The sequence below is a fragment of the Vipera ursinii genome (genome assembly GCF_947247035.1).
Source record: "Vipera ursinii genome assembly, chromosome: 6".
In the NCBI taxonomy this organism is placed as follows: Eukaryota; Metazoa; Chordata; class Lepidosauria; order Squamata; family Viperidae; genus Vipera; species Vipera ursinii.
The window spans coordinates 63,575,282-63,598,488 of NC_139515.1; the positions used below are offsets into that span (position 1 = coordinate 63,575,282).

General features: G+C 38.7%; 1 protein-coding gene across 1 annotated transcript in view; it reads right to left on the bottom strand.

Moving 5' to 3' along the window:
• Positions 1–8,266: 8,266 nt before the first annotated feature.
• CYTH4 (cytohesin 4) overlaps positions 8,267–23,207 on the bottom strand; it is a 40,859-nt gene continuing 25,918 nt past the window's right edge. The window contains exons 8-13 of the mRNA XM_083365957.1: positions 22,304–22,452; positions 19,525–19,636; positions 16,686–16,762; positions 15,586–15,657; positions 12,348–12,502; positions 8,267–11,241 (exon numbers count right to left, since the gene is read on the bottom strand). Coding sequence (XP_083222083.1) covers positions 11,169–11,241; positions 12,348–12,502; positions 15,586–15,657; positions 16,686–16,762; positions 19,525–19,636; positions 22,304–22,452 — 638 coding nt within the window. The 3' untranslated portion in view covers positions 8,267–11,168. The remainder of the gene's footprint in view (positions 11,242–12,347; positions 12,503–15,585; positions 15,658–16,685; positions 16,763–19,524; positions 19,637–22,303; positions 22,453–23,207) is intronic.

The window sequence follows — 23,207 nt, forward strand, 5'->3', positions numbered from 1 at the left end:
CTTTGTTCTGATTCATCTGTTATTAGACCAATTTTTTTGGGGGGGGGGATTAAAAGGTTATCAACAAATGTGGTAGCCTTGCTTGTGTTCCCTTGATACAAAAAGTCATTGTGATGTCTTATTTTTTATAACTACCAGCAGATATTACTGTATTAATAGGATCAAAGCCAGTGCTAGCAGAGACATGAATGAATAGCTGTGGCATTCTCAGTAGTGGCTCCTGTCTTTATATTAGGATTAATGTCAAGGCGTCTACAATCTCGTTCAACTCAAGTCTTCTGAATGTTGGAGGACTGGGCACTTGGATATATCTGGAGGGTGATTTGCCCCCCTCTGCATATCATACTTCTACCAGCTGAAGGAAAGGAACCCTGCTGATCCCAGACAAATCACTATAATCTTTGCTTTCCATTCCTTCCACTTGAGGAAAGCTATGTTTCTTTCCCATTTAAGTAATAACCATCTGTTGGGAAAGCTTACAGCATTGATAAAAACGATAGGTAACCTGCAGGTGCTGTGGTGTTTCGACTCAGATTTAGTGGTGTGCTTTTGAGTGATAATGGAAAGGCTTTTTTTCCTCTTAAAAGCCTCCCAGAGCATCTTTGTTGTGACAAGAAGACAGACTCCTACGACCTTAAGTGGCAGATCTACAGTAAGCTGGCAGTGCTGTAGACTGAAAGGACTTCAGCTGCTAGTGCTGCCAGGATGATGGGTACTCATCTACCAACAGAGCTGCTCAAGAACAAAAGGTAATAAAGAAATATGTAGTGTTAGCACTCATGGCAGGTGCTTCTTGTCTGGGCTTCTTCTAAAGGCTAACATCAATCTTGCAAGTCTGAAAATACATCCTCCCCTCCCCACCCACCCACCCACCCCCAGCTTTGCTTTTACAGCCTAAGAAGCTAGGGAAGGTCCCTCCTGAGATGTTTCTACACCCCCATTTAGTCTTCTGCAGACTAAACTGCCTCTTGTTGCCTAGCCTGTGGCTCTTCCTCTTTTGTCTCTTTCAAGGACATTCTCAAAGACCATTATACTTCTTTGCCCATCTGAACCACTGAGTGGGGGATAAGCATGGAAAGGAAACAGAGGGGAAGTGTCACTGTTTTTCATGCTCTACTCAAGTTCAGGCAGCAAAACCTAAACTGAATGCCTGATGGAAGCTCACTGAGCATTTGGGGGCCATTTGTTCTCTCCCTGAGCCCAGTCAATAGAAGAGCACCATGTGTGCCACCTTGAGCTCCTGAAGAGAAGTCAGGGTATAATATAATCTCATAAATCACTACCATGTTATATGGCTTCTAAGGCTAAACTGAAAAACAAATACAAAGGACAGCCTACCATACTTGCAATTATTCACATTTTCAGACAGGAAAATGTGATAGTTGATTTCCGCAAATTTTTCAAGAGAAGCACCATTTCTCCAAAAATTTCACAAGGGCAGGACACTCCTTTAGCTGTGACAACATTGCTCCTGAAAATACTTTATGGGGGAGATCTCTGATTATGTCTTCAGCGTGGGGAACCAAGGAGGCTTCGGACCCCTGGAGACATGATCAACAAAAGACTAAGGAGACACACGCATCCTGGCTAATGAAATGGGTATAGCAACATCATGCTTCATTTAAGATATTGTTTCCTTGGAAAGAATTCCTACAGCAAATTCTCCTTCATTAGTTTGAATTGGGATTATTAGCTGGAGAGGAAAAAAAAGAGGATTTCTCATTTATGTCCCCAGAATTCTTTATCTCTGAATGCCTAACTACTTAGAACCAAAATTTTTAGAACCAGATCCTAACCCTAAGCTAGTAATGTTATTCGGTGAAAGTCAGACACTTTCATAAGCCACATTGAGGAGGGATGTAATTTAATGGTGTCTCCTGGACGCAGTTCATAGTATCTGATGCTTCTGGGAAAGCTTCATTTCTACAACATATACAGTAAAAGAGGCAGAGAAGTGATCTGGATCACAGCTGCAACAAAGAAAACGCCACCAATCCACCAGGATGTTTACCAGGGCTGACTCCGTGCTGTTTCTGATGCTCTTAGAAAAGTAGTCTCTTATATTTTCAGATCAAACATGAGGTAGAAGAGAAGGAATTAGGCAATGAACAGCCTGACCTCAAACTGATATTATCCTATTTCTTCTAGAGAGAAACTTCCCATTTGTGTTCTGTAACTTCAGCCTACACTCACAGAACTGAGAGACACTTTATAATGAAGATGCAAAAATATATAGATGCATGTCTTTCTCACGTATAATCTATTTCCTTTCTACCTTTCTTTTCTACCTAGGCCCCATTCATCAACATCAAAAAAGAGAAAGGCAGATTGGAAATGGCACAGCAAGATTAAACTGCAGCCTATTCTTGTCACAGTTGCTTACATTGATGCCTTCACTGGCACTCATTCTTTAGCCAATGAAAATACAAAATTCAGACCACAGTGATAATGGTACCCATAAGAGACTTTTTAAAAGTAGGGCCGGGGGATTTATTAGATTGAGATGGAAAGCAGATAGGTTGAATTCCATCATCCATCAATCCTAGTCAATATGGCCAATAGTAATGGCAAGAGCTGCAGTTAAAAAACAAGGAAAGGGCCGTTGATGTCTCACACTGTGCTAGAACATGAAAGGAAGAAAGGAACAATGAGTTGTTGAAGATCTCAGAACTAGCCAGCATTGCGTGGACTTTTCTTCTCCACCAGCCTAATATGGACAAGTTCCACTCAGGTACTGGGGCTTTACTGTACATTTTTTCAATTGTTGCCTTCCTTCCTAAAAGTGTTCCGTTTGTTTTTCAATTGAATTTTATAGCTTCTATGTGTTCTGTACCAGCCTGCTACCGGCCCTGCAGAAAAGGCAGGGACAACCCCTTTTACAAGAAGGCAAGAGGCTGGAATTACGCCTGCCAAATTTATTACTACAAACAAGACAAACCAAGAAACCGGAGCTTTAAGAAACATGAACTATCCGAGCGGTTGCCTTCAGCAAACCAGCCCTCCCAGACATTCCCTTTATAAAGAGTTCAGGGCGTGGCCTCTCTCTGCCTCCTTCCGAGAAGCCCCACAGCCTTCCTCTGTTTACTCCTAATTGACTGCCTCCTGCGTCGGGCGTCCTTGAACAGGGCCAGCTGTGGGTCATCTTCATCCACGCTGTCAGGCTCACACAGCTGGGTCTCCGTGGTGACCAAGTGGGAGGGGCCTGGCTGAGAGCTCTCATCAGCAAGATCTTCAACCCCCTCAGCAAGGTCTTCAACACCCCCCTCCTCCTCCTCTGAGTCGTCCGACCCAACTGCCGAACCCACAGGCTGACCCTGAATCACAACACTATGTCATATTAAAGGTAGAAACAATTCTGAAGTGATTTCTCTTGGTCTGATTTGTTTTTACATCTCAAAAACATGGCATATTAACAGGAGTCTAAAATTTAATAGGGGTTTAAAATTCTATATCCATTGTACATCTCAGACTATAAAGATGGACCACAGCTTGAGATAGATGTTTATTGCTTTTAAATGCATCAGCAGAATGTTGTTTTCCACTTAGATTCCTATGATAGCAACTATCAGATTTTTCCCCCCAAAGGAAATGAAGTAAAATGTACACAATATGGGCTTAAATACAGAGCAGCAAGGTAGGGATGGGGACTAGCAGTTTTGTTTCTCCCTCTTTTATGTAGAATAGAGGTGAGGGGATCTTCATTGGTTCTGTAACTCAGGTACGTAGTCCTTGTTTTATTTCCAGTTCATATTGTTCCCTTGTGTCTTCAGAATTTTGACAGTTCCAGAAGTGAAAATTGTCCCAATAACTATAAAGAATTGGGAGCTCGAAGTGGAGTAGTATGAAGGTACCCACAGTTATTTGATGCATCTGAAAGTATTCACAAACTTCAGCAATTTCCAAGGCTTGCTTTCTCCAGCCAGGGAGGTCCTGTCAATCCTTATTCCTTCCAAAGACCAGGTTTAGGTCAAAATTTGGCTATCCTAGATTTGAAAAATCTGGTTTGTTTTACTATAAAACCTGGCTTGGAATTAGAACAAGCCCTGAATCCAGATGCAGAACCTCAAAGCTACTGACTTGTTCTTGCTGCTGTTCCTCACTCCACTCTCCACTTTCGCATTTCCTGCTAGCATGCTCTCCGCATCCTTTCCTACATGTTTCTCTGAAGTCTTCTGAAAATAATTCCTGGCTGCTTCAGTGCCAGCTTCAGTCTCCTTCACTGGCAAATGTTTTCTTGAAGGGTTTTAAAACTGTATCACCTTTTAAAAGAGGAAGTGATAAACCGAGGTGGAAAGGAGGGACAATGCTAGAACTTGCCATATTCTTCAGTTTTATGCCCATTGCTTCCTGGCCTTTTATAAAGATATATAGACATTTATTTTGAATAAATTACCAGCTGCACTCCAAAGTCCTTGATCAGAGAAAGGCCCAAAGTGTCTGTCTTCAGGTATGCTTGTGCTCCCAAGCATGGAAAGAACCATGTTAGCCAGAGAGCAATCTATCAAATTTACGATCTGACAGTGCATTGCACACCCAGATAGGAAAGTGTCCATGGGTAGTGAGGCAAATTTTCTGTTGAATTAATGATGAAGGGTCAACACAGATTACATTGTGAATCAAAGGGTGAACATAGTGAAATATGAATCTGAGCTGGTCAATATCCTGGTCCAGCCTGTTTATAATGCTTGAGCTCAGTGAAGAAAAATGTTCCAATCAAATGCATCAGAAATTGTCCTCATTTTAATTTTCCAGAATTCCCACTATTATTTCAAGATATTTTGGGAAACTGATACTTAGAATGCTGCCAGAGCCTACCACAAAAAACTGCCCAGCATCCTCTCCTTCTCTGCATGCGTGCACGGGCGTGCACACACGTGCACACGCACACACACACACACACACACACCACCTTGCATTTCAAACAGGCCAAATCTCATTTTAAACGTAAAGATTCAGTGTTTTACCCTAGTCTCATCAGGGCTTTGCTCCAGAATCTATACTCAGTATTTGGAAAGGAGCCTGGATAGAGCCCTGGAGCATAAGAAATCAGCATATGAATTTAGGAAGCTGCTTAATGCAAGAGAGTGCAAGCTTTACTAAATAGGATTCAGTAAAAGAACTTTCCTACCACGTATCATTGGCGTGCGGGTGGGAGAGAGGGGGGGGGGAAACCTGCAAATACTGTGGTTTGAACCTGATTTATTCTATATGCAAAGCACTGTGATGCCCCTAATCAAAAGTGGCAATCTACAGCTTCAGAATCCTGGGGCCTTCTGCCTGATTTCAAAAGCCCTTTGTAAGTAATCAACTCAGATCAGATCTTTTCCAAAAGCAATTTATCCTTTTCTTTGCAGCTGAAGAAAAACAAGAGTGTGTGTGCTTGACGTCTCTATCCACATCCACCTTTTGTCTCTTGCTCTGCCCACAAGTGCCACCTCCAGCAGATTACTTCTATAAGAAAATAGCTCTTGAAAAAAAGGAAAGGTTGTATATCTTTGCCTTAAATAAATTGAATTTTCCTTCATCTTTCATTCTCCCAGAAATGTTGCATAATTCTCAATTCCCAGTAGCCCCAGCCAACCTGACCAACCTCCAGGAATGTCTAGACCATCAACATCTGGAAGACCACCCATAGACCTGTGAAGTTATGGGAAAAGAGATCCTGTGCTAAAAACCTAAAACCTTTTATTTTCAAATTAATCTCTGGAGATCTCTGACTTATTTTCTCTGCCTCTTTTAAACTTTCTCTCTGCTTTTATACATATCAAATAGCATAGCAATACAATCCCTCACTTTCTTCCCATTACCAGTGAGAAGGTGGAGAGCAGTAAATCACCAACCCAGATACAATCTATATTGCTTGCTTAATGAAGCTAAGTTACCCGAGATGGTTTAAAATGTTAGATACAGTATTATATATAGCACTACCGCTGAATGAATCACTAGCAACGTGTAGGGATTTTCTGCAAGTATGAAGGATCCTTTCTGAACCTTTAAGGCAGTAGGAAATATGAAATTACATCAATTTTATATTCAGTAAAGAAGAAAATATAAGCAATGCATGCAATGGGGGTGAGGGGATGTTCTCTACCTTTTAAATCTGCTTTTCCTTCTTCTTCAGCAGCAGCAACTCTTACCCATTCATAAAAATAAATCTTGAAAAGAAGCTACCCAGTTTGCACTATGTTCAAGATCCTTAACCAGATTAAAGACAAAGATGGTCACTTTTCAGGTGACAGCAATCTTTTCAGGACACAGGCAGCGTTATTTCCCTCAAGGTGATGAGCACTAACAGGTTCTACATTTTAAATATGGGTAAAAAATCTCATAAACTTTTCATGTGATAAAAAAAGCTTTGCCCATTGTGGCAGAAATCCTTTAGATTTGGATCATATTTTATTCCTTTTTAAAATATTTAATTTTGGAGATCCAGGTTTCCCAGTAAGAGTTGTGGGTTTTCTGGCTTCTGTGAATGCTACATGACCGAGTTTGCCATTTTCAAAGAGAAAATATAACTCAAGCATATTTTGAAAATTTATAGTAAGAGGCCCAGGTCAACCATATTATTGGGTAAGATCAAGCTGGGAGAAGGGTGCTGTGATAACACAAAAGAATAACAGAACATTTAATTTGTTATGATAAAACACCGGTAGGATTTTCCACTTGGGCAGGGGTAGGCAATCTCGGCTCTTTTATGACTCATGGACTTCAACTCCCAGAATTCCTGAGCCAGCCAAGCTGGCTCAGGAATTCTGGGAGTTGAAGTCCATGAGTCATAAAAGAGCCGAGGTTATCTACCCATGCACTTGGGTATTAAAATTATATGCAAACCTGCACACTGATTTGAAGGGAAGAGGGCTTATTGGATTCCTAGTTCCTGAAAACAAAATACCCAGAGCTGGCTGAACTGCAGGTCAAATACTTTGGGGGAATAGAAAATGAATTCTGGGAGAAATTGAATTGACTGAATTTCTAATAGAAGAGAATATAAATGGCTCAAGGCTGAAACGTGAAGCTCTTGGTGCTCTCTGGGCTTGATTGTTTGCTTGCAAATGTTTCACTACCTGTCTAGGTAACATCAGCAGTGTGAGTGTGTGTTTACTGCCTGTTTATACAGTATATAGTACATTGCAGCAAACCCCATATTGAGTTACAGTGATGATGTTACCTAGTTGGATAATGAAATGTCTGCAAGCAAACAACCGAGTTCAAAATGCACCAAGGACTTCACATGCTGCCTGACATAATGTTCTTAAAAGCTTAAAAAGAATTTTTTTGTCATGTTGAAGGGATTTATTCATTTTGCTGAGAAAGCATTGTTGGAGGGAGTCACTAGAAACAGATTTCATCTCATCTGGAAGGAGCTCCAAAGTAGCCTACCTAGGAGATCTGGGAAGAAACCCAGCTGGAATTGTTTCGCACCTGAAAAACGTATTCTCTTTGCACATCCTCAAGTATTTGAACAGGTGGGACAGACCAAGCCTTTCTTGGAGCTTCTGTTTTGAGCTAAATTGGTCAGAAAGTTCCTGGCATTTATAATCTTTTCAGAATATTTAGTAATTTATTTCCATTTTCTGTTCAAAGTTGCCTTTTTCTCCACAGAGATTTTTTTCATCCTCTTTCCACTGGGAGATGTATGATACTGTACATGCTAGTCAACTAGATAAATAAATAAAAAAGCAAACTCCTTGGAGGATTGTCATCATTGGCAAAAAAAAAAAAAGAAAGAGCAACACAGGGGTCTCATTCAAGGAAAACCTTCACATTCATCTCCTGTGCTTGCACGTGATTTGACTCTAATATCTATTTGCTGTGCCTACTGGAATTAATTCACCTGCCCTGTTGCAGTGGCAAAAGAAAAAAAATTGTCTGAATTTCCTTGTGCGCGGAGCCCTCTTCAGGAAGAGAAGAGAGAAAGAAGAACCAGAATTGGAGACAAAAGAGGCTAGATTGTATTAAAAAAAGGAAAAGCTAGACATGGAAGAGTCACTCAGGAAAAAAAGGGATTGCTGATTTCCTAGCTGTAATTCATTATTATAATCACCATGCACATAATAATCCACCTTCTAAATTTAGCTACCATCTATACATTATGCAAATAGCACCCACAATTCTTCTTTTGGATTGTCCTGTCATGCCCAGCTTAAAAAACAGAAAGGAAATGCAGAGGTCATGACAGCCTGAATTTTGCACTAAATGTTTGTTTAAATACTAATTTATAGCCTACTTATAGGACAAGGTAGATGGCATTGCAATTAAAAAGACAAAGTAATCTAATTAAGTCATAAGAATAATAATGCATAAATAATTCAAGCAACAAGTAAATACAACAATAATAGAAACTAAATAGTTTATATATTATCAAAAACACAAGGTACTAGAACAGAAGGTGATTGTACATAGATTAGCACCAATAAATCTTTATTTCTACTCTGGTATTCATACATTTTTGGGCTGTATTTCAGAATTACAATGACTCAGTGCTACTAATAATAATATTATTCCAAAAAAGTACACTTTATACACTTCTTTCTGCATAGCTGTGGGGTTGCTACCAGCATCAGACTTTGATTATATTCAATGTTATCTATAATTTGTTTGGAGCTGCTTGTTAATGTCACAGACTTTCTATTATACATATTTCCAATAATCTGGGGAAATCAATTCATGTATCTCCATTTGTCAGATCTGCCCCAAAACAATCATTTAGGAAAGCAGATTCTCAACTCCAATTGATTGAAGTGAAAAGAACTTTTGCTAAAGTTGTTGGTTGCAGGAAGGTAAGGCAAAAACTGAAGTTCCCGCTCACCGATACAAAGAGCCAAGCCCACCGTTCCCCATCCCTCCCCCCAATGTTCAGTCTGTTGTCACCCAATCCGGAATCGCAAGGATGTTGTGGGAAACTTTGGATTGTTTAGGCTGCTGGAATTTCACACTCAGGTCAAGCAGCCTTGAAGATGCCTGGCATAACTGGTACAAACAGCAAATGGCATTAATTGTTTGTCATTTCATTGCTATCTGGTCCTTTCAGTTGTGCATGAACTAACCCATGATGAGTTCATGTCTTATACTTTTGCTTTAATCTCCCCAAATCAGGTCTACTACATTCAGGAAGGGCATCACCATTTCTTCAAAGCACCATGTCAATGGAGATTTTCAGTTATCCAGGTCATGGTTGTCCCAAACGTGCTTTTTCAAAAGGCAACTGGGCTTTGTTTTTCCTTGAAGATGTTTTGCTTCTTACCCAAGAAGCTTCTTGTTCTGAAGAAGCTACTTGGATGAGAAGTGAAACGTCTTCAAGGAAAAAGTCTTTTGAAAAAGCACCTTTGGGATCCTCAGAGCACCCTTCTTTTTGTAAAATAATCTGCTAGAGAGATTATTATTCTATTCCTAAATGACACAGTTGTAGGCACTTTTCTAAATAAAGAAACCAGATTTAAAGGATTTTAATTCAATCCCCCTATATGAATTATTTTGATAGTGGTCATATTTCATTCATCCATTACATGTGTAGCTTTCCTGTAAATTTCATTTTATTCTATAACAATTAAAACAAACAAACACATGTTTCTTCCATATACTAGAACTATACATACTATACAATCTCTATACAAAATTGTACAGAGCTCTCTTTTCTCAGAATCCACTTAGGATCATGGATTTAAATCAGATTGGATCTTTGCAGTGAATTAGATCAGAGGATCTTCTTTAGGACTGCTGGATAAGACTCAGAATTGATGTGGATAATTTTTGTGCCCATTATAGTACTTATTCTGAATAAAAGTACATATTCTGTATCCTTGAGTGACATCAACTTCCAAACCTGCCAATTAGAAGCTATCTAATATCAAGCTATAGCCATTCAGAATGGACTTTCTTTCTTTGACTGAATTTTCTTTCTTTGAGTAGGGTTGCTATTTGGTGAATTTAAGACTTTTCACATACCTAACAAGTCTTGGGTATTTTTCCAAAATGTATAGTGGGATTCATAAGAAAAAAGAAAAGTAACAGAGAGATATAACATACCTCCTGCTTCTGATTTATGTTGATAAAATAAAAACAAAACCACAAGTGTAAAAAACTACAAGATATTTTTCTTTTTTTTTCATTTGAAAAGAAAAAGTGTTATTTCTCCATCTGTTTGAATCGGTGTGGAAAACAACACACACAAATTTTGGGTAAGTGTGCATATGGGAGTGTATTTTGATAACATGTAACTGTACTTAATCTACTTAAACAAAAATATTGTACTACTCATTTGCATGCAGGCATGATTCTTACAACAATAACCACGTTAAACAAATTTTATTATTTTACAGAACTTCTTGTATAGATGAAAAACTAAGAGGAGAGGTAAACAATTTCCCCAAGATCACTACGTACTGTAAATCTCCCATAATAAAAATCTAGCTTTTGATCCTCTGGACTAATGAATGTTTCAGAGGAAGAGGGAAGTAAACAAATATCCATCTGTATTCACGTTTTTCAATTGTTCCAACACTGATGGACCAGCCAACTCAAAGAACATAAGAATGACTAATGACTCATCGCATTGATGATTGTTTAGAGTCTGCTTTGGGTGGAAGGTTCTGTCCTGAAAAACTAACATTCAGTATTACCATAAACTTGGCAATGATTCCCAGCTCCAAAACAGCCACTTGCCAAGCTCAGCAACACAGTAATATGTGTTTATTCTGGCCAGGTTTCATAGCATTCCTTCAGTCTATTAGTTCACTTTGTCCTTCATCCTATTATTCATCCTATTATCTCAGATAGCATCGTTATTCAAGAAACGTCAAGACAGTGAGCCAGAGGAGGCAGGTGTCAACGTAGAAAATTATAGTCTTACAGGTATAAAAATACTGTAACTGTTGAAACCATTCCCTGGTTTCCATCACCCATATCTAGGCACATGCACACAATTATATCCTGCTCCATTTACTCAGAAATTCATGCTTGTTTTCTGTACACGAAGATGAGATAGAATTCCTGTACCAGTTTCTGATTCTGCATCCTCTGACACTGGGAAATGGAAGCAGGTCACTGATCATCCTTTCAGTCGCTTGCCTGTCTCAGAGATGGTTGAGGAATTTTGGCATTAGAGACTCCAAGGAAGACTTTTCTTGGTGTTAATCATCCACTGAACAAGATGGTGCTAGCCAGAAGGTTCATTTTTTACTGGTAACTTTTTTCTTACGAGCAGCAACTAGGTCATAAAAGGGATCTCTAGTGATGCTGGTTCTAAAAAAAAAGAATAGAAAGAATATTAAGATTTGACTGTTAGTAAAACACTTGATTGCCTCCTTCACAGGACACAGTGGAATCTGTGAGCTTGAAGCTGGGAAAAGAAACAGGCCATGTGATAGTTTTGTACATCTTCCATTGTTTACAGGTAATGTGTTATTGAAATTATACTAGGCAGGAGGGCATGACAGTGGCCTTCATATTCTTTCTAGGAAACTTTGGTGGTTACCCTAAAAAAATTGGATAATGGGTTTAGAGCAGACATGTCAAACACAAGGCCCGGGGGCCGGATCCGGCCAGCAAAGTGGTTTCATGCGGCCCGCGAAGCCATCCTGGAAACAGTGAGGGAACGGCCCCCACTGCCTTGGCCCTGGCCCAGAGACCCTCCTTCTGCCAGAGCCCCTCAGATCTGTCCCACTCCTGCCCAGGCCCCCATAGGCACCCTTGATGCGAATGATGTAGAGCTGGCCACGCCCACCCAGTAGGCCATACGCACTCTAGCCACGCCCACCCAGTAGGCCACGCCCACCCTGGCCCTACCCACCCGGCCCCTTGAGGGCAACCGCAATGCTGATGCGGCCCTCAATGAAATTGAGTTTGACACCCCTGGTTTAGAGAGCTCTTCTTATGCTTAGAATGATCATGACAATGAAAGTAGGAGATAAGGAAGAGAGCACTGCCAAAAAGAATATAAAGCATTATTCCCTCCCAGTTTTTGGTAATGAAATTGATATTTTTATCTGTATTTGAAATGTTTGCCAGGACTCTCTTTCCTTTGATTTATGGGGTGAAATTATTTTTCACTATGTTGTTTTCTATCTCTGCTCACCCCTTGGCAACTTCCATCACCAAAAGTATCCCTCTTGTGTCACAATTTGGAAGGAGAAAAGTAAATGCAGTCAGGTAGTTCACACGTGCATGTTTCTTACTTGATGATTGCATAGGAAGTCAAAAAGACCAGAGACAGAATAATGCAATAATTTCAAATGCAATATCTCACAGCAGTCTCATGAAATGGGGATACAAGCCACTGTTAAGCCCACACTAAAATATTTTCCATGTCATTGTTATCCCACCATAGAATGCCAGCCTTTCCTTCTTACCGTATGGCTTCAATCCATAAATCACGGTCCTCCTGGGAGGCTGCAGAGATCTTATAGGATTGGTGCTTGCCTTCAACCACCCTTCCATCCCCATCAGTCTTGCAAGCTTTGATCTTCTGCCCTTTGCAGTTTGCATTAAAGAGCTCAAAGCAATTCTGAGAGGAAAAATGTGGAAAGCAGTAAGAATCAGCAATACTACTATCTCCAGTATCTGATATGTATGTGCACATCTCTTTTGTGATGCTGGTGAGAAACATCCTAGACCTCTCTATGACCCCAGACAAAGATCCCAAAGAGATTTCATTTACACTGACCAGGATAGCCGGGGATGATAGGACTGGTAATCCAATACATCTGGAAGAGGACACTAGTTTGCACACTTGTTTCATTTACGTGTGACTTACATATTCCAACTGGTTTCAACTAGCCCACCACTTATGGACTAATATGCAGAATGGAATGCAGTTAGTTATTGCAATTATTATCTTACAACATGAGAATTTTGTATTTCTCCAGATGATGCAGCATAGTTCCTAGACCATCCCCATCCATAAAGTACCAACATTTATTTTAAAAATGTACATTATGAGAAGATATTGGGAGCTAATTAGATTCAGTTCCAATAAAATGCTAAATCATGGAAGATGTTACATGAAGAAGTCCTCTGATCAAGCACTTCCCCCTCTCTGTTTTCCTCTCATGCTTTCCTTTCCTTCCATAAGTCATTTGATGGATTTCAGCATACCCCAATTTTAATTGCATTTTACCATTCTTGTATTAGCCACCTGAGACCATACAAGGAAAAGCAGAAAATAAGCATCTTAAATAGATCAGTTGATTACTGCTGGACCGGCAAACTATGATACATGCGTATTTTGCAGACCAGGAATAGACATAAAGTTTTGTTTCCTTTTTTCTAACCTTGATTTTTGATTTGCTGAAAATAAAGAGGTAACCAAATCAGAGAATGAAGGCATAGGAGGATAAGGCACCAACATATAAACAAGCTCGTATTCATTAGATACTTATCTGAACAGAGTTGAAAATAATAAAAACAGTCCAGATCCTATATTGAGTCCATTTTAATTAGATTCTGAAGATTTGGGATATAGAAAAGCTGGCATTTATTTATTTATTTATTTATTTATTTATTTATTTATTTATTTATTTATTTATTTATTTATTTATTATTTGGAAAAGGCCATAGCTGAGGTTTCACTTGAATCCCAGAACTTAGAATGCTTGTGATCTGGGAAGATGTCCATGGAAGGAAGTCCCACTGAGTAAGCACGTACAAGCTTGGCATAGTGTCAGCTGTTTAATAAAAGGAAAACACTTGAAAGGAATCCCCTTTTGATAATACTTAGCTGGTCCTTGGCAAGAATCAGCCATTTATCCATCCAAATGATATGCAAGAAGTTAAAAGCTCTGATATCTCTGAAAGCTCTGTATGGCAATTTTGCTGCTTCATCTTGGTCTACTCCTTTAATAATTTCCCAGCATGGCATATGGCATTATGCGTAATTGCTGAAATTTTCTCTCCCTTCCTATTTTGATAAGTATACTAGGAGTCAAGGAAGGAAACTGACTTCTGATCTGGTTTTTCTCCAGTGGACTTTTTTGATGAGATCATCCTGACGATGGATGATCTCTGTGAAGTCTGTATCTTGGGTCCAAATATTGAAACAAAAGGTTTCTTCTTATCTTTTGAACAATAATTTTAATGTAAAACATTAAAACATTATCTTAGAAGCTCCGTATTGAAAATATGGAATAGATATAAACCCAGCCTGTGTCTGAAAAGGCCTTTAGGGGTCTCAGCACAAGAAGCATTCCATAAGAAAGAAACAGCAGGTAGAGAGAAATTGTTAACCTATTGAAAGCTGTTCAAATTAGAGCACAAAGAATATAAAATGAAATTGAGAGAACAACTGATTGCAGAGGGATTTAGTTTTAAAAAGGTCATTTTTTATCATGCTTGGTAGACTTGTAAAAAAGCCATAAAATTGGACTTCTAGATGAGAAAATGGTGGACTAAAGGTGGCTCAACAAAAAGAGGAAACATAGCAGCATAGAATCATCATAAGGCTGGAAGAATTAAAAAAAATTGAAGTAAAGAACAAAAAAACAAAGAAGACTTGTATACTAGAAAGTTATACTAAAGGATTAAGAGTCCAGTTAAACTTGGAATACGATTTTGGAATTCATTGTAATGAATTTTGCATGTGGAAAATAGATTGTTTGGACTTTTGCAAAACATAAAGGTAAACAATTTTAAAAATTGGAGTTCTTTAATAAAAAGTATATGTACAAAAAGGGAAAGAATTTGAGATCTTGTTTTCAGTCCTTAAATATACATTCTTTGGTGGGGTTTAGAGCAAAGAAATTACAGAAGAAAAGGCCTTATGGGTGAAAGTATGTAAGAAATTCAGTATGAAGTTTTATTAATCACTGTTCAGAAGTTATAACCCCTGGAATTTCCAGTATGACCAATTATGCTGGACTTTGCAGATGAGTCCCACCCATTGTTATAATCCAATTCCAAAGAGATGTTCTGAGAGACAATCTTGCCCCCCCCCCCAATTGAGGAGGCTTGAAAAGAGAAATAGAATGAAACCTGGACTGAAATGTTCTGCAGTGCAAAATGTTAATTCTGATCTATGATACATTGAAATCCTAAATCAACAATGAACAAGCACGTGAAAGGGAATTTAGGGACTGGATTCCATAGACTTTGTGGTCATCACTAACTTCTAAAGAATAAAGGTGTGTTTCTCTCTCTCTCTCTCTCTCTCTCTCTCTCTCTCTCTGTGTGTGTGTGTGTGTGTGTGTGTGTGTGTGTGTACTATAACTAAAAAATGGAAGCAAGTAAATTCTTTATAATTCAGTGAGAAACCATACTAAATGGTTCACATAACACACTAAATTGTAAACATGGAATAATAAAACATAATTGTTGAATTTCCATATCATGCTATGCCCAAATGAATAAAACATGTATTTAACATAATGGTCTTGTTCTCACATACTATTTATATATTTGTTATATATTGATTATATTTTTATTGTATGTGCTAAAAACATAATAAAAATCAACAGCAGTTAAAACACAACATTACAATAATATAACAGGTGCTATGGCTGCATCTAATAAAACTGTGCTCCTGCAATACACTAAAAGCAGAAATTAACTCAGCCGAATCTAGCATGTTTTACAAACCCAATGGCAATGACTTACTTGTTTCTTGGGATCGTCTACTGGTTGAACTGACAGGTTTTCCAGTGGGATTATCCCTAGAGGCTCTTTGTCCTAGTAAACAGCAGAAATCATAAGTGAATTGTCCCAGTGTGCATATAAAATCAGTGAAATTAATGTAAATCTTAGGTCTCCATTTCAACATGTCTGGTAGAAGAGTTAATTACTTTTTTGTTGCATGGGATTCCAGTTCAGCCAAAAACAAAAATGTGACATCTTACGAGAAGTCCTACACTTGGACAGGGAAGCAGAATTTCTTAAGAGTTTGGAATTAAGATTAAGATTAAAATAACCTTTATTGTCATTTTTTACTGTGAGTGCACTGGTACACATTAAAAATGAAATTCTGTTGCTTGCTCTCAAAAGAAAGTGTATATCTACCCATACACATACATAACACACATATACATATACTATATACATACGTATATATGCCTACACCAAGGAATGACAATTTTTGATACAACTTCTGCTTTAGAAAGGAATCAGGGGAAGAATTCATTCCACAAAGACAATCAATGAGAATACGATCTGCAGGTGATACATACTACCCCATATAATTTTGAAGAACTAGAGAGCCTTCTGCTAATGCAATCAGATAAAGGATTCTGCATCCTTTCATTAATTTTTTTCTCAGGTTGATTGCTTATCTCTACAACTAGAAGTAGTGAACCAACCATAATCAAGCATGAGGTACAGTAATGTGGAAGACCATAAAGCTGGAAGATTTCTGCTTGGATATATCAGTAGGATAAAATCAGACAGTGGGCATTCCTCCATACTTTTCCTGAATACAGTTAAGGCTCAACAGAGCAGTCAGCGTGACTTCCTGACAGAACAATTAACCAGTGGAACAACCTGCCTCCAGAAGCGGTGAATGCACCAACACTGGAAGTTTTTAACAAGAGACTGGACAACATTTGTCCAAAATGGTGTAGGGTTTCCTGCCTGAGCAGGGGGTTGGGCTAGATGACCTCCAAGGCCCCTTCCAACTTTGTTGTTGTTGTTGTTGTTGTTATTAAAGCTGCAAAACTAGACAAGAAATCTTATATACTGAAGATCATCCCTGAGGACAGTCTTACCGTGGTGTATTCAAAATAGTACAGGCAATTATCTGTCAGAATGAACCAGCGACGTTTCCAGGTCTTCACTCTGCCTCCTAGAATAAAAAAAAAGAATGAAATGAGGTAATTAGGGTATGGGGTCTTTTTGAGAAAGAGAGAGAAAGTGGTAAAGCTTCATGTCACACATCCATAAAAATGGGAGGTACTATATATCTCAGTATGAATTAATGAATAAACAATATTTGCTGTAGCTAGTAAAGCCAGGAGTCAAAGACTTCATCAAAACATCAAAAGCCAAGTACCAGTTTTTTATTTATTTTTCACATTTCTGAACCATCCATCTCTCTCAGAGGACTCTGAGTGGTGTATAATAAAACACTGAAATATGAAACCGTGTATAAAATTTAAAAATGTTAGAATTAAAAGTTTAAAAACAAATAAAAAAATAAAGGAGGCAAGAGTGATTAACCCCCATGAAAAACTCGTTGGCAAAAGCAAAAGGAAGGAGGGCTCTCGTGGCACCAACACACCCTTCAACTGTGTGCTCCTTTGGGCTCCCCACACAAGGCCACAGAGCCATAATTTAACCCTTTTTCAGAAAGCCAGGAGTGTGGGGGCCTGCCTCAGCCCCGGGGAGAGAATATGCTATAGGGCAGAGACAATGTCAGAGAAGATTCTCTTTCTAGAGCCCACCAGTCGGAGTTCTTTAACTGATGGAATCTGCAACATATGTCATGGGACGAAGCCACTTCCTTAAATAGCCTGGCTCCATGCTACGTAGTGCTTTGCAGCTCATCAGCCACACTTTGAATGGGACCCAAAAGCAAATTGGCACCCAATGCAGTTTGCAGAGCAGAGGTGTTACATGTGCATCCAGTATAGATCTTGTGGCCACCTTTTGTACCAGCTGAAGCTTCTGATACTTTTCAAGGATGGCCCCTTGTAGAGTGTATTGAAATAGTCCAGACAGGAGATGACCAAGCCATGAGTGGCCAAGTGGAGAGCCTTCCTATCCCGGGAAAAGGAGTTTGCCTACTCCTGGTTAAAGGAGATGAAATTAGAATTCTGCCCTATAATATCCTACATTTCATGGCATAACCTACAAAAACTTGTTTCTAGGTCCGTCATCTAATCCTCAAGCTCCTGCTGCTGTACAGATACTTTTTTCAGCTTATTTGTGCTAGTTTAAAAAACAACAACAAGAGAGTGTTGGTTTAGGGCAGGAATGGAAGAAAAATATCTATCCAAATATTATCCAAGGCTATCTCCAGGAGATGGTTCACATCGTAAAATGTGACCAAAGGTCTTCCAAGACTCTCTCTTTCAAACCCCCTTCTTTTCCCCTGGATATCATTCAGTTCCCATAGCAATACTGAAGGTGATAGGCATTGGAGAACCAGCACTTGAAAAGTTTCACAACTAGAGCATTCAAGATTGCTTTCTTAAAATACCGGTAGTTATTGTCTTATAAACATTTATTTAGTGATCATTTGAGGTTACAAGGGCCCTGAAAAAAGTGGCTTATGGCTGGTCTTCACCCTTAGAACCGTTGCAGAATCATGTGACCAAAATTTTGGCATTTGGCCACCAGCATATATTTACAACAGTTGCAGCATACCAGGGTCATGCGATCACCCGCCAGCTTTCAACAAGTGAGGGAAGCTGGATTCACTTAACAACTGCAGTGATTTGCTTAACCATGGCAAAAAAGATCATGAACTAGATCACTTCTCACTTGACAGCACCTTGTTTAGCAACAGAAATTCTGGGCCCAATTATGGCAGTAAGTTGAGGACTACCTGTATATATTTTTTCCTTTAAAAGTCATGGAACAGCTTGGCTTCTCAGTGAAGAGAAGAAAGGAGAGACGGTGTTTAGGTAAAATGGGGACTTTGCCTCAGGAATATTATGGATTTGATTCAACTGGAGCCAAAATACTCTATTCTTTTTTTTTTTTTGCAGCTTTCGATTTATACCTTTAAAGAGCACAGAGGAAGACATCAAAGAGCAGCCAGGCAGAAGAGTGCACTGTTAATCAGAAATAAGCCTCACCAGCTTAATCCTAATAAGCAGGTTGATGAATTAGTGAAACAAAGTATATGGATGGGAAAGGAAAGAAAAGATCATTTCATTAAATCACCTCTCTTTGAATTGTGAGCTGCTGTACAAATTATTAGTTAAATTACTGGTTCTTGACAATTCTGGTTCAAATCACCTGTTCATAAATTAGGTTTATTATGCAGGCTTAGAAAGCCTGTCAACATAGCCACAGAGTTTTCAATTTATCCTTTGAAAAAGTGTCCCCAGCACTCTCCCCAGCAGCTGGTCCTCCAGGTGGCTTTCCCCCAGCCCATTAAATGATGCAAGTCAATAGGATATTCAGTAAAACTTTTAAGTGACAGATATATATGCCATTTCGTGTGCTAGATCATATCATGCAGCAACTAGCATAAATTAAGTCTTTCTCGTATGGTAAATGTGAACACATTTCATTAAAACATTTTGTAATTTTAACGATACATGATGTACAATCGTTGATGTGAAAAAGTAAAATTCTCAACAAAACTTAAAAAAAATGATGCAAGTCAAGTACCCAGGCCAAATGAGGAGCAAAAGATCAGCCACTCTGTTATGGCCTAGTGCAGTCTGCAGGAGTCTCTGGAGAAATATATACCAGAGCCAAACACCAGGGGTCATTCTCGCCCCATAGCTGAAGACTGGCTGGCTGGCTTCTGCTGCTACAGTGCTCTGCTACAATATTAACACAACCCTTTTCCTCGAAAAAAGACTTAAATTTGAGTAGAAGTCATGAGCAAGTTGTTTTTATTTTCTTATCAGCAAATTGCAAACAGGTTACCTAGCTTGAGGAGCCAGCCTTCCCGACTAGGGTTGAAGAAAGTGTGGGTGAGATCATTTCCGTCGTCCTCTGGGATGGAAAAGGGTTCGTTTTTGATACTCTCAAATAAATTCTGCCAGGGAAACGGAGAAGAGAAAGAAAGAGAAAATCCTGAAGAGTGTTAATGTTTGATTTACCAGGTCAATGTGTTTACTTATCTGGTGCAGTAATAGGTCTCCTGATTTGATATCTCAGGCAGTCTTTCCCTTCCCGTGCCCCCTGTTCCTTTTGATTGGTCTGGTCCTTGACTGGTTCTGGAACCTCTTGCATGGAAAACATCCTCACCATCACTGAGCAATGGACAGTCCTTTCCATTTATTAACTGGCAAATTTGCACTTTCTTAATTTTAACCATATAGACCAGGGATGTCTTGAGCCTTGGTGGAGCAGTGGGCTAATGCCTCCTTAAGTAACACCAGCTGCCTGCAATTAGTGCAGGTTCGCATCCCACCAGGCTCAAGGTTGACTCAGCCTTCCATCCTTCCGAGGTAGGTAAAATGAGGACTCAGATTGTTGGGGGCAATTAAGCTGACTTTGTAATAATGCCGCTTGGGGTGTGTGTGAAAGCCCTAATAAGCAGGCATATACATAGAATGAAGGCTACTGCTAAGCTTGTAAGCCGCCCTGAGTCTTCGGAGAAGGGCGGGATATAAATGGAATTAAAATAAATAAATAAAAATAAATGTCTAACTGGCGGCTTGTGGGCTGGATGCATCACGTCCAGGCCATGCCCACCCCAGTTCCACAAAGGCAAACACTGTCATAATATGTCACAATTTGTCATGTGATGTGATCGAATTTGACACCCATAGTATAGACTAAACCAACCCGAGTCCCTAATGACATGTAATATAGTTATGTGAATACACATTCAATTTTGACTGAATAAGTAGAAATCTAGTCACACTATTACCACTGATTGAGTGGAGTCTAAACTTCTTCATTCAGCAAAATGAGACAGATATATGCTTTGCAATGTTTTTTAAAATGCAGGAAATTAGTCAAACCACTTCATTCTATCAGTTCTCTCTTTACATACATCTGTGTATCGCTTCCTGCAATGAAACTATGTTTTCCTGCCATTCCTCTCAATCTAATTTAAAACCACAATCATAAAGCAGATGTTGTTAATCAGAAATAAGCCCCACCAACTTAGTCTTAATAGGTAAGTTGATGAATTGGTGAAACAAATAGATGGGAAGTGAAGGAAAAGAACATTTCATCATTAATGAAATTAATTCAATCTATGCTTCAGAGCCAATTTGGTGTAACGGTTAAGGTATCAGGCTAGAAATCAGGAGATCATGGGTTCTAATCCTGTCTTAGGCACAAAGTCAGCTTGGTGATTTTGGGCCAATCATTCTCTCACAGCTATAGGAAGCAGGCAATGGCCAACCACTTCTGAAATCTTGCCAAGAAAACAGCAGGAACTTGTCCAGTCAGTCCTCAGGAAAATAAAATAGTGATCTGAAGATAAGCACACACAAATATGTTCAGGAAGTGGATTTCCATTTTACAGCATTTTCTTAAATCTGAGAGAACCACAAGTTTTGACTATGTGCATATAACTTATTGCTACATTTTTTTAAAGTGATTTCTCATTCAATGAAGTAATACTGGGATATGATGTCATATATTATGTAATGTTGCTGCAACTTCCTGAAATTGCTTATCCAAAAAGCTCCGCTTTTACTCACTAAGTAATTTCAGATTCCTATGCAAAGTTGCGTAGGAGCATTTCAAGATAATTTTTGAAAGCTGATACTGAATTTGTACAGCTTTGCAAACTTTTACAGAAAATAGTGGTAGCTCTATAATACAAGTCAGACATGCTATGAAACCCTACTGAAGAGCTTGAGCTCTACAAGAATAAAAATGAAAAATACTGCATAATTCCAACACTGGCCCACATTCAGTAGAAAAGCAAAAGGCCATATCTTGATGCAGGCATAACTAGGTTAATCAAGAGTTCCCATTAATGGAAGGAGGCTTATGTGTATACAAATGTTTGCTAAAATATAGCTGTGAAGAACATTGCTGATGGGCATTTCAATTTATGGCTATCAAGTATGATTCCATTTGTCTTTCATATACTTGATAAATGTACCAAAAAATAATTTGAATATCCCTATCTAGATTAGGGATCCTAGAATAAATACAAATATTACCACAAACTACAAATCCTGGTGATTACATGGACACATCTTCTTAGCAACAATTCAGAACTGGTTTGATTTTGATTTTTCCAAGGTTTTTTAAAAATTCCTTATCTAGCCTACAGTTTTGTACTTTCTTAAAGTTTCATCCAAATCTAACCAAGTTTGAAAAAAGCTAAGATCATCTACCAATGGAATTCTTTACTTGAATATAAGATGATTTTCTTTAATGTCTCATCTCATGTACTTCATTCGGTTGTTAGGGCTTAATGTAATTAAAAGATGCCAACCTGGTCTACAAATTGTGAATACGAATCTATCAAGTACTTTGGGGTATTTGGCAGTAGATTAGAGCATCTTCTTTAGACCTATGTCTAATATTTCAGAGTAATTTGCTTTTCCTTAGCAAACAATGCTATTCATAGATACTATTATGCAAATTATCCCATCACTCCATGAGTATACTGGGGATAACTGAATTTCTGAAGTGCACACAACCATTAAAACCACCAGAAATCTATTAGAAAAGGTGTGTTCGTATCAGTAAAATGGACGGACAATTTGAGTTTATTTTGTTACCTTACCTTCAGAAGTACTTCTTGAAAATCTTCTCCATTATTGATTTCTCTGTTCATGGACATGAACTGCTCAAATGGAGGCTTATCTTTGACGTTTGGATTATGGAGGCTGGTATTCAACATGATAACCGAGAATGAAAGGATGTAACAGGCATCTGACAAAGAAAAATGTAGGGTTAATAGCTGACAATAGTGGATTTCTGAAAGAAAGAGTGATAGTTATCAGTTTAATTAGCATGATGAGGCCTTCTAGAACAAGGGTCTTACCTTGATACCTCAGCTGGTAACCATTTTCTCCAAAATATTTGCCAGTCACAAAGGCAATTCTGGGCTACTTGTACATGCTTTTGTGACAACCTCATTCTGTAAACACTTTGTGATTTTAGTTCTGGGTCAGTGCAATAAACAATATTGGGACTACTACAAAAACAGTAACAGAGCTTAAGTAAAACACCCCGGGGTCTTCTGGAGTTGGCAGCCATAATAAATGTAAATAAGTAAAATAGTAGCAGTGGTTCTTTTCAAAGATATTATCTCAGGTATTGTTTGCCTGGCCTGGCACCTATTTATTTAGTTTTGCCTTTAGGTTCTTAATGGATTTTATAATTTTCAGGAAATCCATTTTATTTTAGGGGTGCAGAGCATAATCTTTCAGGTTAAAACATCAGGATGTGATCAGTTTTATCCTTATCTTGTTTGACACTTTTAATTACTCCACTAGCAATGAGTTGAAAGTAAGGTAAAGGTAAAGGAATCCCTGCAGATTTTACTCTGCTTGTTATAGTTGACTTTAGGTGCTCATCTCCATTTCTTCAAGCCATTGAGGCAGCACTGTCCAAAGACATTTCTGCGGGTCATGTGGCCAGCATAACATCATGCTGCAGCACGATGCATACAGAGAAACACAGAA